Consider the following 16,577-nt stretch of genomic DNA (forward strand, 5'->3'; position numbering starts at 1 on the left):
TCACCCTCTGCTTCCTGTGTCTGAGCCAATTGCACACCTATCTACAAATGGCACCCTGTACTCCCAATTCTTTTAGTTTCATGGTCAACATCTCATGTGGCACCTTATCAAGTGCTTTCTGTAAGTCCAGATAAATAATATCATAAGTTCCACTTTGATCACATCTTTTTGTTGCTTCCTCATAGAATTCCAGCATGTTAGTAAAACACAACCTCCCTCTTCTGAACCCAGGCTGACTGTCCAGTAAAACTCGATCACCCTTTTTTTATATAACAGGGTAATTAATATTTGCAACTTTTCCCTTCAGAATCTCTCCAATGCACAGTGACTTGGTTAAAATATGCATCAAGATTTTATACTTGTACTCGCTAGCCTCCTTAATTACCTGGTTCTGGTGATTTGTTGGATTTCAGCCTATTTAATCTGAGCAGCACCTTGCCATTCCAGAGGAACCTTAAGATCAGTGATCTAACTTTGGACAAATATTTAGTAGTAGGTGGAAGTGGCAGCATGGAGTTAATGAATTGGGGTACAATATTCATTTTGATAATGGCTAAATGAGATTTAAAAGAGAGGGTGAGATTGACCAGATGTTTATGGAGGCTTTCGCATTAGTAAACATGCAACAATAGCTATTAGAGAATATGTCTGACATTGAGGTAGTAATATCAACTCCCAAATATCTCATACTACTAGATACAGGGATGACAGACAGTAGGGAGAACTGACAGCACATATCATTAAGGGGAAAGAGAGACGATTTAGGCAAATTCGTTTTGTAGCTGGACACGGCTTCAAAACACCTGAACAATTCATGGACGCAAGGGATGTCAGTCGGGGCATTACCTAGGTAGAGGAGGATGTCGTTGGCATATAAGGATATTATATGACTGGAATTTGAAATTGTAATTGGAGTTAGGAGCTGGGAACTATAAATGGCAATTGTAAATGGTTCAAGAGATAAGTTGAAGAGTAAAGGAGACAAGGGACAGCCTTGCCTAGCTCCCCTATTAATGGAGAAGGGACGTGAGATATTTGAATTAGACAGGAGAACTGAAGAGAGGGAGGAGTGAAGAGTTTTCACCAGATCTATAAAACCTGGACCAAAGCCCATTCTGTCCATGACTTGCCATACAAATTGCCTATTAATGCGATCAAAAGCCTTTTCAGTATTCAGGGAAAGGAGTGCAGTCGGGCTAGGAAGGGAGGGAGCTGAATTAATGACATGCAGAAGTCTTCTCATGTTATCCGAGGCTAAACGTGAATGTATGACACCGAACTGGTCAGGGTGAATTAATTTTCTATAGACTTTCTGCAAGTGGATGGCCAGAACTTTAGCTAGCAGTTTTGTATCTGTATTAATGAGAGGCGTCTGTAACTCTGACACAGAGTTTGGTCTTTACCTTGCTTCAAAAGTAACGTAATAACTGCAATATTAATACTAGGGTTTAAATGGCCAAAGGAGGCAGCTGCACTGATCATCTCAAAAAGGGGATGGGATAAGTGTGCTGTTGTGCGGCAATCGGTAATATCACAAACATAAAAACCAAAAGTGTCCCCAGCTCAGGTAACCCTCCCAAACCAACCCCGACTGACCCACAAACTACCCCCAGCGGCAGGGACCCCACAATAAGTAAACATAAAAGCAGAAGGAAACAGTGATGTCCCAAACCACCCCCAGTACCCACACATCCCATCCCTGACTGATCCCCAGACCACTCCTGGATGCAGGCCTCCCAGGACTATAACCTACCATAAAATGAGAGCAAGAAGAGAGGATAAAAACCACCCACACCCCCTGATCCTCAGCCACATAATTAATGAAAAGGAATGGATTATGTGTCGAAATAGTATGCGCAGTGCAGAGAACATAAAGAACACCTAGAACAAAATAATGGAGGGAGAGGATCAACCGTGAGACCTGGCGACCCACGATGCTGCTGACAACGCCATTTGGCCCGAGCACCCCCACCACCGCAAACCCATCGAACTGATAACTACACAGAAAGTCCCCAATTCCAAACTCTGTGTATGTTAACATAGTGTAACATCAACATCATACAAACAATATAAAGGACAGTTCAAAAAGTGAATCCAGTCAATAATAAAAATATTAGGTAAGATAGAGACCTGAATGGCCGCAACACAGCCAGAACTTGAACTTGACCAACGATGTATAAATACAACGTTGTAATTCAGAGTCAATGGAGAGATTTTCACATCATGAAAGTGCCAGTTGAAACAAAGCTGCAAATCTCTGTGAGTGCTTCAGAGGGCGAGTCAAACAGGTGATGCGCTGAAACAACGCTTTTTTTCAGCTTTGCAGTATAGAGCAAATATGGCTGAAGACTGGTGATACGAGCTTTCTGGGCAACTGGGGTCATGGCTTTCCTTCACTGAGCAGTGGCTGAACTGAAATCCGGGAAGAAGCAGACCCATGAGCCTTCAAAATAGATGTTTAAAACATGGCGTGCCTCTGACAGAATTTGTTGGTGGTCTGAAAACCTCAGAAATGTTATTGTAAAAGAGGCTGCGGGTTGGCAGCATCAGCACAACCAGTGTACACACAATGAGCCTGCATGATCTCTGGGGCAAATTGGAGAAATTTGGGAACCACTTTTACCACATTTGAAAGAGGAAGTAAATGAGATTGTCTTTCTCAGCCCCTTCTTTTCAAGCCCTGTCTCCTTGATCGATCAGTTTGTCTTTCAAGTCAGCGACTTCTTTATGGAGCGCCTTCATCTCCATATCGTGACAGGATACGGTGGATTGTAGGGCTTGGACATCCTTATTCAGTTTCGTCTACTCCTCTTGAATAGCTTTCAGGTCGCCCCATATTTCAGTGAAGTTCTTCTGCATTGTAGTATTCACCATGATGGTGTGTTGGAGGAGGAGATTTTTCATGAAGTCCCAGAAGGTGTCCATATTGGTACTGAATCCCGTTGGAGGATGTTTTAGCTTCTTTGGTGAGTTAGTAGGTGAGGAATGGGGTTGGTGTGAGGAGTCGGAGCTCAAGCCCTAGGCAGCCATCATGGTGAAGTGTCACATGACATTCACCTTTTTAACAATTTTGTTACAGAAAAACAAGCTCATAAGGTAAATGCCTCCTTGATGCTGACAGTACCAAGATGTGAATATTGCAGAGCATTGCAGGATAGTCCTTTCATTGGTGAGCTTTACTGTATTCAACCTGACAGAAGATATAGTAAGCACATTTACACTTTCCATTCTGAGCCCACTTGACAGTACAACAGCAACCCAAAGTCTTTCCTTCTATGGAAGACAGGAGGCAGCCTTGGTCATGATGTGATTCAAACAGAAGGTACAATGCTACCTACGCTTACATTTACTCAATACTTCATCATTTTAAGGTTAACAAGTGAAGAGGACATCTTTAACCGTGGGGAACAAAACCTCTGCAGAAATCCAGGCAAGCATGCATCAGGCACAAAAGCTCGGAACACAAAACAGGAAATCCAAGTGGGGTCCAAATACTTTAAAGCCACAGCGATATTCACTTTGTTGCTTAACTGTGCAAACATCCCTTGTCTATCTATCTATGAAGCTGTCCTCAAGACCACCATGAATCCATCAGGAAGTTTGAACTTAGGTTGGTTTCTAGGATAAATCCTCATTAAGCAGGCAAAAAACACAGCCTGTCACCGAGAATGGAAGAGCTAAGGACAAGCAGCCAGTAAAGGGAGGAGACCTTTACTGTGAAGGTGTGCCAGGCGCAAGGGTACTACTACTACTAGGATGGCGGAGAGCAGAGGTTACTGAGACAGCAATCAGAAAAGAGGCAGAGCTGCACTGGCACTCGGAAAGGTGTTGCATGTGACAGTATGGGATGTCCTGTAGGTAAGTTCTGTGCTCCATAAGAGCACTAGGCAGGTGGCAGAGAACTAGCGCAAGTGTAAAAGATGGCCCAAGTTGTAGTATGCAATGCTCCCCCATGACACAAAGAGGCAAATAGCGTAGCAACTCAGTGGTCATGCCAGGCCCCAACTTAAAAGATGGAAGCAGTCAAGCAAGCAGTAGATGGGGGTGCCTAGCTCTCTGACCTGAAAGAAACTGAGAAATTAGAAAGAATTTTTCACTTACTATGTTGGGTAAAGATTTCAAACAGTTATCAGCAGAAACCAGACATCCTCACTCAGGTACATTTATTGGTTTAATAATCAATATTACAACCGTGACTCAGCTGAAGAGAAGTTTAACAATATAGCACAGAAAAACACTTGTTTTCTTTTATCTAGATTTAACAGATCAATGCAAAGAAAACGTCAAACCAGTGAGTACAACTGCACTTTACTCAACAACGTCCCATTTAAAACCAGGACCCTCAAAGCAGGTGCAGTCTCAGGCTCTGTGTCTGTATGGTTAACCATCGCTAACACATGCGTGGTCAGGATCCTGAGCACTAGACTCAGACAGCACCGCTTCCACTTCCACGGGGATTCCAGCCTCCGTCTCACCTTTATCTTTTAGTTCTTCTGTCCTGCTGACGAATATTCGGCAACACATCCATGTTTCGCAGTCAGAGGACAGGCAGGATGCTGTGCACGATGTTTCTTTTCCTGAAGGCTTTTCCTGGTAAGTAAGCTCAGGCTGGATAGTGATGGAATGGACCCCTGCTTTGTGAAAGATCTCTTGAACCTGCTGGTTGATGCTCTCGAAAGCGAGTGAGTCTGCACATTTTACATGCAATGAAGCAACACTGCGCCCAGATGACAGCTCCCAGATATGAAGCTCGTGAATCCCTTGCACTCCGGGAACACTGCTGAGATCTTCACCTGAAACAGTAAGTAAGGACCATTAACGCTGTCTTCTGTCATCAACTGGCATTTTATTAATAGAGTTAATTTAAAAATGGGAGCGTTAAGATCACAATTCAATACAAAATTTTACAAAATCATGGAGGTTTCTCGCCATTTGTTGTGTTAATAGTGATGTATACAGTGACAGACACTCACAGGCCAACCGAGAGACCCCATGCAAGGTTGATGTACGGCCAGCTGCATTAGGGGACACAAGAAGCCCACCCTCCATTCTAGAAGTCTGATGCATTAATAATCAGGGCTCAGGAAGCAATGAAAAGGTTTTTACCAACGTTCACACAACACCTGCGATGGCAAAGTAAGGAATGCTTCACCCGCTGCCCCACAAACTGTCTGGCACGTGAAGCTTTATCCTCATAAGCACCCTGATGTTGATGGATCCCAAACAAATGAACTCCGTTATATTTTATTGCTAAGGTGGTGCTGTGTGATGTTGAATGTTGGTTTAGATGTACTTGTTAGGTTAATGAGCAGGTATTGTGCAGCGCTGCTGGGCTACGTTTAGGCTTCCTCCAAACCCAACTCTGGTTTACCTCCAGGACAGCAGGGTGCTGCAGTGGTTCAAGCTGATGCCTCAAATCCCACCCCAGTCACGGTCTCTCTGGACTTCCCTCCATTGCACGCCAGATTTCCTACCACCTTCTGTGTTGTTAACTGATGACTCTTATGGTACCGAAATGAGAGTGTGTGCAATAAATGGCTTTATTAATAAAAGGATAGCTGTTTTTAAATGATATTGTCACAGCCTACTGCAAGTTTTTATTATTAACACCAATATTTTTTGTCTAGGGGGTGTGCAGTCAGCACAAATCCTACAATGCAACTGTCTAATCACACTGAGCCCTGAAAAGCTGATTTTGTCTGTGGGCATCGCTGACATTTATGTCTTTAATTAGCATGTTAGGTGCTTGTGGTTGTATGGGCTGTCTCGAAAATGCAAAGGCGACTACTCACTGAGCTGTTTAACCAGAATTCGATCAGGCACTTTGAGCATTAAGATGGCGGTTGCATCTTTGATGAGAGGAAAAGCATTTTTCATAATAATGAAGACCATCAAAAATGAAAGGCAGGGATCCACGTAGCATTTCCAGTTGCATGGCATTTCTGGTGACAGGGGTGAAAAATAGAAGATGAGAGCACTCACTAGCACCACCAAGGAACCAAGCAAATCCCCGATTATGTTCAGTAAAACTCCTAGGAAGACAGAAGTGGGACATTACACTTGATAATGGTAACATTCAGCAAAGAGACCACTGTCAGCCAACAGACCAGGAAGAGAGCTCTGCACACCCAGGTGTGATCTCCTACCTCGGATGTTAAATGATGACACAGGGGGCTCTTTCTTAGTTGCTTGTTCTGTATCAGATGCATCGTCAACTGTTGTGAAGTCACCTGAATAACACAGAAGGAGACGTGAATGCGTGAAATGCCAGTGTGAACGCATGCAGTCACACCACTAACTGCACTTAATAACCAAGATATTAACCAAGCAAGGGTATGCAAACAAGTAGGTCCAGGTTCAAGTTCCAGCACTGCAACAAAATCAGTTCCCTCATCTCTGTAGCACTTCAGTCAGAGAAAAGGCGACTTGAGAAGTGGACACAGTATATCCACACCCATGAAGCCTGTCACTTTGATTGGAAGAATATTTTCAGATTTGGTTACACTGCAAGAGTACAGTTCTATTTCTTCAGTGTATCAGCCAAATGAATATTAAAAAACTAGCGGGCCCGGGCCACAATAAATAATGAACTACTAGTCTCGGATAATCGTATCGAGTGGAACTGAAGGCCACAATTCCTATGATGTCTGTCGTGAGCCTCTCACTTGAAGTGTTTGTCGATGTGACGATGCAGGTTCAGCTCCCCGCTCCCACTTCCTTTTTAGGAGCTCTTGTACCCAACACCATTGGTAATGTAACTCGATGAGCTGGACAATGAGGACACCAATCGAAGCAAGGGGAATGGTGTAAAGTGCTTTTATTTAAAACAGTCCAAACCAAAATGTGTTCAAAACAATACTGCAATGTTCAATAAATAAATAATCCATTAAAACAGAGTAAAAATGTGGAGGTAAGAATCCCAATAAATAAATCCTTTAAAACTGAGGTTAAAATTTTGGCTGTCCCTTCTTTAAAAAAAAACACGGTGCCTTCTTCAGTTGGCAGCTCCCCTGCTTCTCCCGTCCACGCCCTGCACCAGGGGAGTCGCCCTACCTGCAGCTGACTTCTCCTAGCGAACCCTGGCTCCATAGGGCTCTGCCAGACTGAGACAACTCTTAATGCTTCAGCATACAAAGTCATTTTGGACAATTTCATGCTCCCAATTTTGTGGGAACAGTTTGGGGATGGCCCCTTCCTGTTCCAACATGACTGCGCACACACCAGTGCACAAAGCAAGGTCTATAAAGAAATGAATGAGTAAGTTTGGTATGGAGGAACTTGACTGGCCTACACAGAACCCTGACCTCAACCCGATACAACACCTTTGGTGATGAATTAGAGTGGAGACGGCAAGCCAGGTCTTCTCGTCCAACAACAGTGCCTGACCTCACAAATGCTCTCCTGGAAGAATGGTCAAAAATTCCCATAAACACACTCCTAAACCTTGTGGAAAGCCTTCCCAGAAAAGCTGAAGCTGTTTTAGCTGCAAAGGGTGGGCTGACTCCATATTAAAGCCTATGTATTAAGAATAGGATGTCATATGTCCAAATCATATTATGTGATATCATCTACTGTTAAATTCTGCTCTGTACTTGTAAAATTTTTATTTTTATACTGTATTGAGGATTTGTTCTGTTTTGTGTATTGTATTGTATTGACCCCTTTTTTTGACACCCACTGCACACCCAACCTACCTGGGTCTCTTTTTGAACTGCCTTTCCCAAGGTCTCTTCCATTTTTTCCCTACAAGGGTTTTTTTGGGAGTTTTTCCTTGTCTTCTTAGAGACTCAAGGCTGGGGGGCTGTCAAGAGGCAGGGCCTGTTAAAGGCCATTGCGGCACTCCTTGTGTGATTTTGGGCTATACAAAAATAAATTGTATTGTATTAAAATTCATGTGTGTGTAAAGGCAGGTGTCCCAATACTTTTGGCAATATAATGGAATAAACTATCAAGTAGGATGGCATTGAGAGTTGAACTTTAAGGACCTTCAAATTTCAACCTGATGATATTCTGGAAAAATTGGTGAAAAGGTTTGGTGAGCTTGTTGGGCTAAACAATTGGCTTGATCTCATCTGAATCATAATATTTCGACATTCTAAAGTGATAACATCAGAAGAATGAACAACGGAAGTTGTGGTCTGTGAGGGGCAGAAAGCTTTTCAAAACCAATCTACAGCAAAACAAGAAAATCCCACCACAAATTCTAAAGAAAGACTGAAGTAAAATAAAAAAGCAAAACAGGAAACAAGGCTAGCGATAGATGGAGGATTTTGAGACCATTTTTACAATGGATAATGAGAAATATATTTAACAATGACAATCTTTGGATGATTCCTAAACTGGAATCTGGGACCCCAACATTTTCAAATAATACGAGGCTAACTGTAGTGTCATACTTCACTTCTCACACAAAAAACAAACTTTTCTTCCTGGAGTTTGACACAACACCTACTCTAACTGTTACAAATATTAGACATTAAAGGAGAACTGGAGATTGTGTGCACCATATTCTATTAGCTAGGGGGCCTGAACTGGAGGTAGGATGTGTTCCACCATGCCACTTAAAATGGCAATACATTATTAATCATTTTTATAAGCTGTAAAGACCTAGTCAAGGTGAATTGCAGCTTTATAGTTGTAATAAATTATTTACTTAAAAAATTAACAGACAGGTTAAAAGTTAAAATTACACTAAAATGGGTGGATCTGCAGATGTTACATTTACAAAAATCACTCTAAATATGGAACATGGTAGAAATGAGATTTTTTAAAATATATGGAAAATATATTTTAATGTAAACAAATGTAAGGTTTACTACACAAGAAGAGAACATTCTAGAAATACAGCAACAACCCAATGGGCAGCCTGAAACTACAAAGCATATCTGAATAAAATGAGTGAAGAGTCCATTTTGCCTCCTCTCTATCCATGAGCACTCGGCTTACAGAACAGATTGCTGCAGAGTTTCTTATATGTGTAGGAGTGTGTAGATTATTCATCTAAAAAGCTGCTGCCTGAATGATACAATGTACTTGAAAGGCACACCTGAGGTGCTGTCAGCAGTTGGAGTATTTCTACTACAAGGATGATATACGAGTGTTAATGAAGGTCCAGAGAAGAGCTGCTAGGCTCCTTCTTGCAGGAATGAGCTATGACAAAATACTAAGGAGTTGACTCCTTTCACCAATCTAGAAAAATATATCTGAAATTATCCTGGAAATTCATCTGTTAGATGCCAGATGCTACTCCAAAATTAGCTGTTCAGCAGAGTTAATGAGGAACTGATGGAAGCAGTTTAAATAAAGGTCATTTAAAGAAAGTATTTCTACCACCTAGGAACTACGGATACATGGAGCATGTCACCTAGCACTGCAGGAAGATTTGTTGGATGTTCTCAATAAAATGGCGATTTGTGCTGATTTTCTTCACCAGAGCCCTCCACTCCTCCATAAAGCAATTCCACTAAGCCTACTTCTTCATATCACCGAAAGCACAGGTTTACTTTCCAGTCAGAAAATTAGCAATATTAAATAAACACAACTTAAATATTAATTTCCAGTGAAACTGGATACAACTGCTGGTGAGTACCGATGGTTCAGCACAACCAACTGTACTTTAAACCTCACCTGTTTCATTGTGTTTTCTGCTCTCTCGGTTCATCTTGATAAAACTGAACATGTGTTTTTTACTGAAGCCAAATGGCCTGAAGACAATCAACTCCACAGCATTTACTACCACTCCCAGGGACCCCATAACCAGTATCAAAAATGGCTCATCAATCTTCTGTGCCACAATGAGCCGCATGGTAGACTGCACAAAGATAGTGAAGCACAGAGACGAGAGGAAGACGGCATTGCATAGCACACCCACCACCTCGAACAGTGTCAATCCATAAGTGATGTGGCAGGAGGGACCATATCGGCAGGCGTACGGGGTTAAAATGGCCAAAAGTAGAGACAGAAGGTTTGAGAGCAAGCTGAATGAGTCTGATATCAGTGTGACAGAATTTCCTATGTATCCCAAAATGACTTCAGTTAAAAAGAAGAGACCATTGTCTACCAGCATGAAGATGAGTTGCCACTTCTTCCAGGTTTGTCGAGACATGTTTAGACTCTGACTTTCCAAACTAAGAGGGGAATCTGAGAACAGAATGGAAAGCAGCTGATTAGAAAGAATGTCTAAAAACAGAACATGGTTCAATTAAACAGAGAAAAACTATGTATTTCGAGAATCCCAGACACCAATAGTTGATTACACCATTCACATGCTGTTTATTCAAAATAAACACATTAAGAAATTAGAGTACTACATTCAACTTTTGTATTGTAATGTAAATTAATCTATTATACATTAATAAGCATTGTTTACATCCCCACTAAATTTAGCCACTATTAGAATACCTTAACAAAAAATAAATTCCAGTACTTGATGTTACCAAGGTTATATTTGATTTACTGTAAGTATATTCATTTTGCACTCACTTTTAAATTGAACATACAGCACAAATATATGTTCCCAGGGTTTTCCAGGCACTCTTGATAAAGCATTGTTAATATTATTATTAGTACTATAATAAAAACCTTTCCTACAGCCACCCCAAATGCCATGTGTTATACATTTAGCCTTACAAACTACAGTGCATCCGGAAAGTATTCACAGCACATCACTTTTTCCACATTTTGTTATGTTACAGCCTTATTCCAAAATGGATTAAATTCATTTTTTTCCTCAGAAATCTACACACAACACCCCATAATGACAACGTGAAAAAAAGTTTACTTGAGGTTTTTGCAAATTTATTAAAAATAAAAAAATTGAGAAAGCACATGTACATAAGTATTCACAGCATTTGCCGTGAAGCTCGAAATTGATCTCGGGTGCATCCTGTTTCCCCTGATCATCCTTGAGAGGTGACCAATAACCCGATGGAGGTCCTCTGTGGAGAGAGGAGATCCATCTCTGCAACAATCCACCAATCAGGCCTGTATGGTAGAGTGGCCAGACAGAAGCCACTTCTTAGCAAAAGGCACATGGCAGCCCGCCTGGAGTTTGCCAAAAGGCACCTGAAGGACTCTCAGACCATGAGAAAGAAAATTCTCTGGTCTGATGAGACAAAGATTGAACTCTTTGGTGTGAATGTCAGGCGTCACGTTTGGAGGAAACCTGGCACCATCCCTACAGTGAAGCATGGTGGTGGCAGCATCATGCTGTGGGGATGTTTTTCAGCGGCAGGGACTGGGAGGCTAGTCAGGATAAAGGGAAAGATGACTGCAGCAATGTACAGAGACATCCTGGATGAAAACCTGCTCCAGAGCGCTCTTGACCTCAGACTGGGTGACGGTTCATCTTTCAGCAGGACAACGACCCTAAGCACACAGCCAAGATATCAAAGGAGTGGCTTCAGGACAACTCTGTGAATATCCTTGAGTGGCCCAGCCAGAGCCCAGACTTGAATCCGATTGAACATCTCTGGAGAGATCTTAAAATGGCTGTGCACCGATGCTTCCCATCCAACCTGATGTAGCTTGAGAGGTGCTACAAAGAGGAATGGGCGAAACTGGCCAAGGATAGGTGTGCCAAGCTTGTGGCATCATATTCAAAAAGACTTGAGGCTGTAATTGCTGCCAAAGGTGCATCGACAAAGTATTGAGCAAAGGCTGTGAATACTTATGTACATGGGATTTCTCAGTTTTTTTATTTTTAATAAATTTGCAAAAACGTCAAGTAAACTTTTTTCACGTTGTCATTATGGGGTGTTGTGTGCAGAATTCTGAGGAAAAAAATGAATTTAATCCATTTAGGAATAAGGCTGTAACATAACAAAATGTGGAAAAAGTGATGCGCTATGAATACTTTCTGGATGCACTGTATATGGCAGTTCAGACAGGTGGAGATTAATAAAGATCAGGCATCAAACAATGAATTACTGTTTAAGACCTAATGAATCAATAGACGTCCTGGTCAATTTGCATGTCTTACGGAATCTCCTACATAAAATAAGTTCACACAATTACTGCAGGATACACATTTCTACACAATTACAATTTATTTGTCAAATTTTACCAACTGGCAGATCTGTGCAGAAATCAGAGATTACAAATATTTCCTGTAAATTTCAGATTTCCCCCCAGATTATAAAAATATTTAAGATGTGAAGGTTATTACCATTTCTACAACACATGCCATGGTGAAATGTTAACTATTTCTTGGATTGTTATCTTGATGAAATTTCCAGTCTCTTTTCCAGTTCAATTTCTTCACTGACTCATGTAGATTTATTTCTAGCTAAATACCAAATTATTTCCTGTGCTGCTGCAAAATACCAAGTATAACCATTTTACCTCATGCTTAAAGTTTGGCAAGGATTTTTTTTTCTTCAAATGGTTAAGCGTTATTTATTTTTATGGATAAGTCCAAGAAACTCCATGCAAAGCGCCTATTCCGAAAGCCCATGTCTGTCTGTCTGCAAGAACAACTCAGCCCGCTGTGGGACAATTTTGTTGACACGGGCACACTTACTCGTCAAAGACATTTGTTGAGACAGTTCAATTTTTGTTCAGATATCTCAAACCGATCAAGCTGTATGAAGTTTTAAAATGTCAGAATTTCCCAAGTCATCCAACTTAAAATTGGCAAATGTTCTGTGTAACTTCAACTAGGAACTAGTTTACTGTTTCAATTCTACCTTGTGAGCAGCTACTTGAATGTTTATATTTTGTACGTTTTCTCTTTATAGACCTATTATTCTCTTGACAGCCGCTCGGCTGCTCAGTGCAAGTGAGTGAGTGATGCCAGGCAGAGTGCGCGTTCAAACAGCTCTAACAGCAGCATCTTCTCCTGCTGCTCTAGGTAAGGTAACTAATACAGGACCAAAAATAAGTGGCTAAATGGAAGGGAAAGCAATTATGAAAGCATATATATGACTGAACAGATTGGACAATATTATCTGCAGATTATTATTGCAAAAAACTAACATTATCAACCCACAACTATAAAAAAACCCTCATCTTCTTACTCACCATGTACCATTTGTATTCCCATTATACAATAAATCACCTCCTTTCTAAATTCTTATTTATATACTTTTAATAAATTACTGTGTTTTAACAATAATATTAATAGTTAGACAATGCATTTTATGCTAGTATTGGTCATTTTGTATTAATAGAATGACACCAGTGTTGTCTTGGCTGTATGCTTTGGGTCAGTATTGTGAGGTGAAAAAGACAGTGCAGGCACAATGGAGTGGGTGGAGAAGAGTGTCGTGAGTGTCAGGGGTAATTTGTAACAGACGGGTATCAACAAGAGCGAAAGGGAAGGTCTACAGGGTGGTAGTGAGACCAGCTATGTTATATGGGTTGGAAACGGTGGCACTGACTAAAAAACAGGAGACAGAACTGCAGGTGGCAGAGTTAAAGATGTTAAGATTTGCATTGGGTATGCCGAGGATGGACAGGATTAGAAATGAATACATTAGAGGGTCAAAGCTAGAGAAGCGAGACTGTGTTGGTTTGGACATGTGCAGAGGAGAGATGCTGGGTAAACTGGGAGAAGGATGCTAAGGATAGAGCCGCCTGGCAAGAGGAAAAGGGGAAGGCCTAAGAGAAGGTTTATGGATGTGGTGAGAGAGGACATGCAGGTGATACAGAGGACAGAAGAAGATGGAAAAAGATGAGGCAACCCCTAATGTGAGCAGCCGAAAGAAGAAGAAAGACAATGAATGAATACACATTTTTGTGGTTTAAAGCCCAGTGTTTCAAAGAGTACTCTGCACTGCCTGGCACTGCATTTAAAAGGTGACTTGTACGCCTTTTGCTTTGCTCTGAAAGCATTGACTATAGTTGTGTGTGTATTTTAATATGTTGATTATTGTCTTTATTATACAGCAAATGTTTAACAGTATGATGCATATTTTGGTATAATGTTTATGCATTTCTGTACAATATTCAGCATACTTTTTATATTTTGTATTAAACGATTATGGTATATGATTGTGCTTCTATAAACTGTATATGCACTGCAATATGTTGTCTACATGTTTTAGAATGTATCTTGTTTTGAATATCATGTGTATTTTTATGTTTACATACCTGTTTCTGACAAATCTAAATTTGTCATGTACAGTATGAGTGAATGCGTTTGTGAACATGTGTGTCCTGCAATAGAACAGTGTCTCATGGTGAGCTGCACAAAATAACAAGTTCTGTCTTCAGCACTCTGCAACCCTAACCTTGTGTTACGCAGGTTTAGAAAATGGCTGGATGGCTGGTTTATGCTCTTTTGTATACTCTGTGTGTGAGTTTCAGTACATAGTACAAGTCTTTTTGGTGTACAGTATAAAAATCTTATATACAATACTCTGAATGCAATTTAGTATACTGTATATGCATTACAGAATTATACATATGTCTGTATCTTATTGAATTTTAATATCCTCCCTGCAGGGAAAAAACTGGGAGTTGGTGACAGAATTGGCACTCCAGCCACTGTAAAAAATACACTGTTCCACTCCATCTGAACTAGTGTGGTGCTGAGGTTTCACCAGTCGCATGGCTGCACTCGGGTCCTAATCTGGGATCCTGAGTTGGTTTGTCATGTGGTGGGTGCAGCAATGCTCTGTATCAGCGCGTGCTCCTAACCTCTCTTTATCTCTCTCTGTATTTCATGTTTAGGTACAAGTATTTTGGTGGCATAACTGAAAGTTTGAACTCAATTATCTCTATGTATTTATAGGATAGTTTGTATGTGCATTTTAATTCATTAACAAAAGTGCGCCAGTACACTGTGAATGTAAGTGCAGAGTGACTGCATTTTGGTGCACTGCAACATAAGAACCTAACACCATCCATCTACCTTCTTATCCCCCTTATCCAGAGCAGGGTTGTATGGAAGCTGGAGCCTCGGCAATCATATGGGGCACAACACAGGAACAACACCTGGGCAAGACACCAGTCTATCTCAGGGCAACACATGCATGCTAGGGACAGTTTAGCAAAGCCAATCGGCCTTACCTGCATGCCTTTGGACTGTGGGAGGATAGTGGAGCACCAGGACGAAAACCCCAGTCTCTTTACTGTGAGGCAGTGGCACTACCATTGCACCACCATGCCACCCTTAATAACAACATAATAATTTCAAGGCCAATTCAGGTCCATGGTAGTCGGATTCTATCATGGCAGCACTGGATGCAAGCCAGACAACAGCCTTGATTTAGGGAACAGTCAGTGTGTTGCACCACAGTGCATGTTTAAATAATGATAGCAGTGCAAATTATTATGGGGGTATTTAAGTTATAAAGCTGTCTGTAATCACTTTACATGTTATGCTAAACACTTCATAGCATATGAGACTATATTTTACTGCTGGCTACACTATTTTGTTTACAATTACCAAGTGAAAAGTAAATATAAAGATCTTTTTCAAAAAACTTTTGCTATGAGCATGGAAAAAATGAAACATGATATGAACAGGTGGTCTACCATCCACGTCACATTAGCAGGGAGAATCAATACTGCCAAGATGAACATCCTTCCCAAGCTTCTTTTTCTATTTTACAGCATCTCTATATACATTAAGAAATTGTTCTTTGAGAAATCAGACTCAATTATAACTTCATTTATTTGGAATTCAAAACATCCACACATACATAATGTGAAGTGACTCTACAATGACCTAAAGCAGAGAGGGGCATGGCATTACCTAACTTTCAGTTTTATTACTGGGCAGTAAATATACAGGCTATAAAGACCTGGAAATTGATACAAACTGATGAATATACACAAGCCTGGTATGCAATATTAATAAAATCTTGCTGTACTTCTTTATATGCCCTGCTTTGTGCCCCAGTAACTTCAAATTATTGTCAATACAGTACACTAATAATCCAACTGTCCATCAATCACTCAGAATACAGAACCAATGCAGGAAGCAGTTTATGGCAGAGAAGCTTTTATCTGTTGCATCACTACATAATAATCAACTTTTTCTACCCTCTCAAACCTACACAGTATTTAATGTTTGAAAATCATCCGGGATTAAAACACTTAAGAGATTTGTATATAGATAGTGTCTTTGCATTGTATGAACAATTACGCTTCAAATTTAACTTCCCATCAACACAATTTTTCACTACTTTCAAATCAGAAACTTTGCTAAATGGAACCTGCCCAAATTTTCGCATCTCCCACCTATTTCTAATCCAGAGGAATTACTGATCAGTCTTGATGACTCAGACAGCATCTCAATAATATATAAAACATTTTAAAGTCCCTTCGTCTCAAAGATCCCACAGGTACAATGGGGAAAGAATCTTTCACTTAACATCTCCGAAAGGAAGTGAAGGCAGCCATACATAGAATACATTCCAGTTCCATATGCGCAAAGCACTCAATCATCCAACTTAAAATTTTTTATTGTGCACATTTATCTTGTTTAAATTTGTTCAAAATGTATCCAGGCCAAGACTCAACCTGTGAATTTTGCAATTTAGCTCCAGACTTCTCTAGCTACATGTTTTGGGTGTGCACCACATTAACATCATTCTGGACAACAATCTTTACATGCCTATCAGACAGCC

The 16,577-nt window shown here is 40.7% G+C and overlaps 1 protein-coding gene across 1 annotated transcript; it reads right to left on the bottom strand.

Moving 5' to 3' along the window:
• Positions 1–4,152: 4,152 nt before the first annotated feature.
• Positions 4,153–10,134, bottom strand: LOC127527059 (zinc transporter 10-like). Its single transcript, XM_051924582.1, has 4 exons — positions 9,628–10,134; positions 6,147–6,230; positions 5,793–6,032; positions 4,153–4,793 (listed from the first exon to the last, which is right to left on the bottom strand). The coding sequence occupies exons 1-4, from the start codon at positions 10,103–10,105 to the stop codon at positions 4,381–4,383; spliced, it is 1,215 nt and encodes a 404-aa protein (XP_051780542.1). The 5' UTR covers positions 10,106–10,134; the 3' UTR covers positions 4,153–4,380.
• Between the last annotated feature and the right edge of the window lie 6,443 nt (positions 10,135–16,577).

Source organism: Erpetoichthys calabaricus, chromosome 3 (assembly GCF_900747795.2).
Source record: "Erpetoichthys calabaricus chromosome 3, fErpCal1.3, whole genome shotgun sequence".
NCBI lineage: Eukaryota > Metazoa > Chordata > Cladistia > Polypteriformes > Polypteridae > Erpetoichthys > Erpetoichthys calabaricus.

What these genes read in the sequence shown, in the direction of transcription:
- LOC127527059 (XM_051924582.1), bottom strand. Translation starts at nt 10,105, where the DNA reads ATGTCTCGACAAACCTGGAAGAAGTGGCAACTCATCTTCATGCTGGTA. An exon ending in CAGAAAACACAATGAAACAG is followed by an intron (nt 6,231 to 9,627) that starts GTGAGGTTTAAA and finishes TGTGTTATTCAG; the next exon opens with GTGACTTCACAACAGTTGAC. An exon ending in AATTCTGGTTAAACAGCTCA is followed by an intron (nt 4,794 to 5,792) that starts GTGAGTAGTCGC and finishes TTACTGTTTCAG; the next exon opens with GTGAAGATCTCAGCAGTGTT.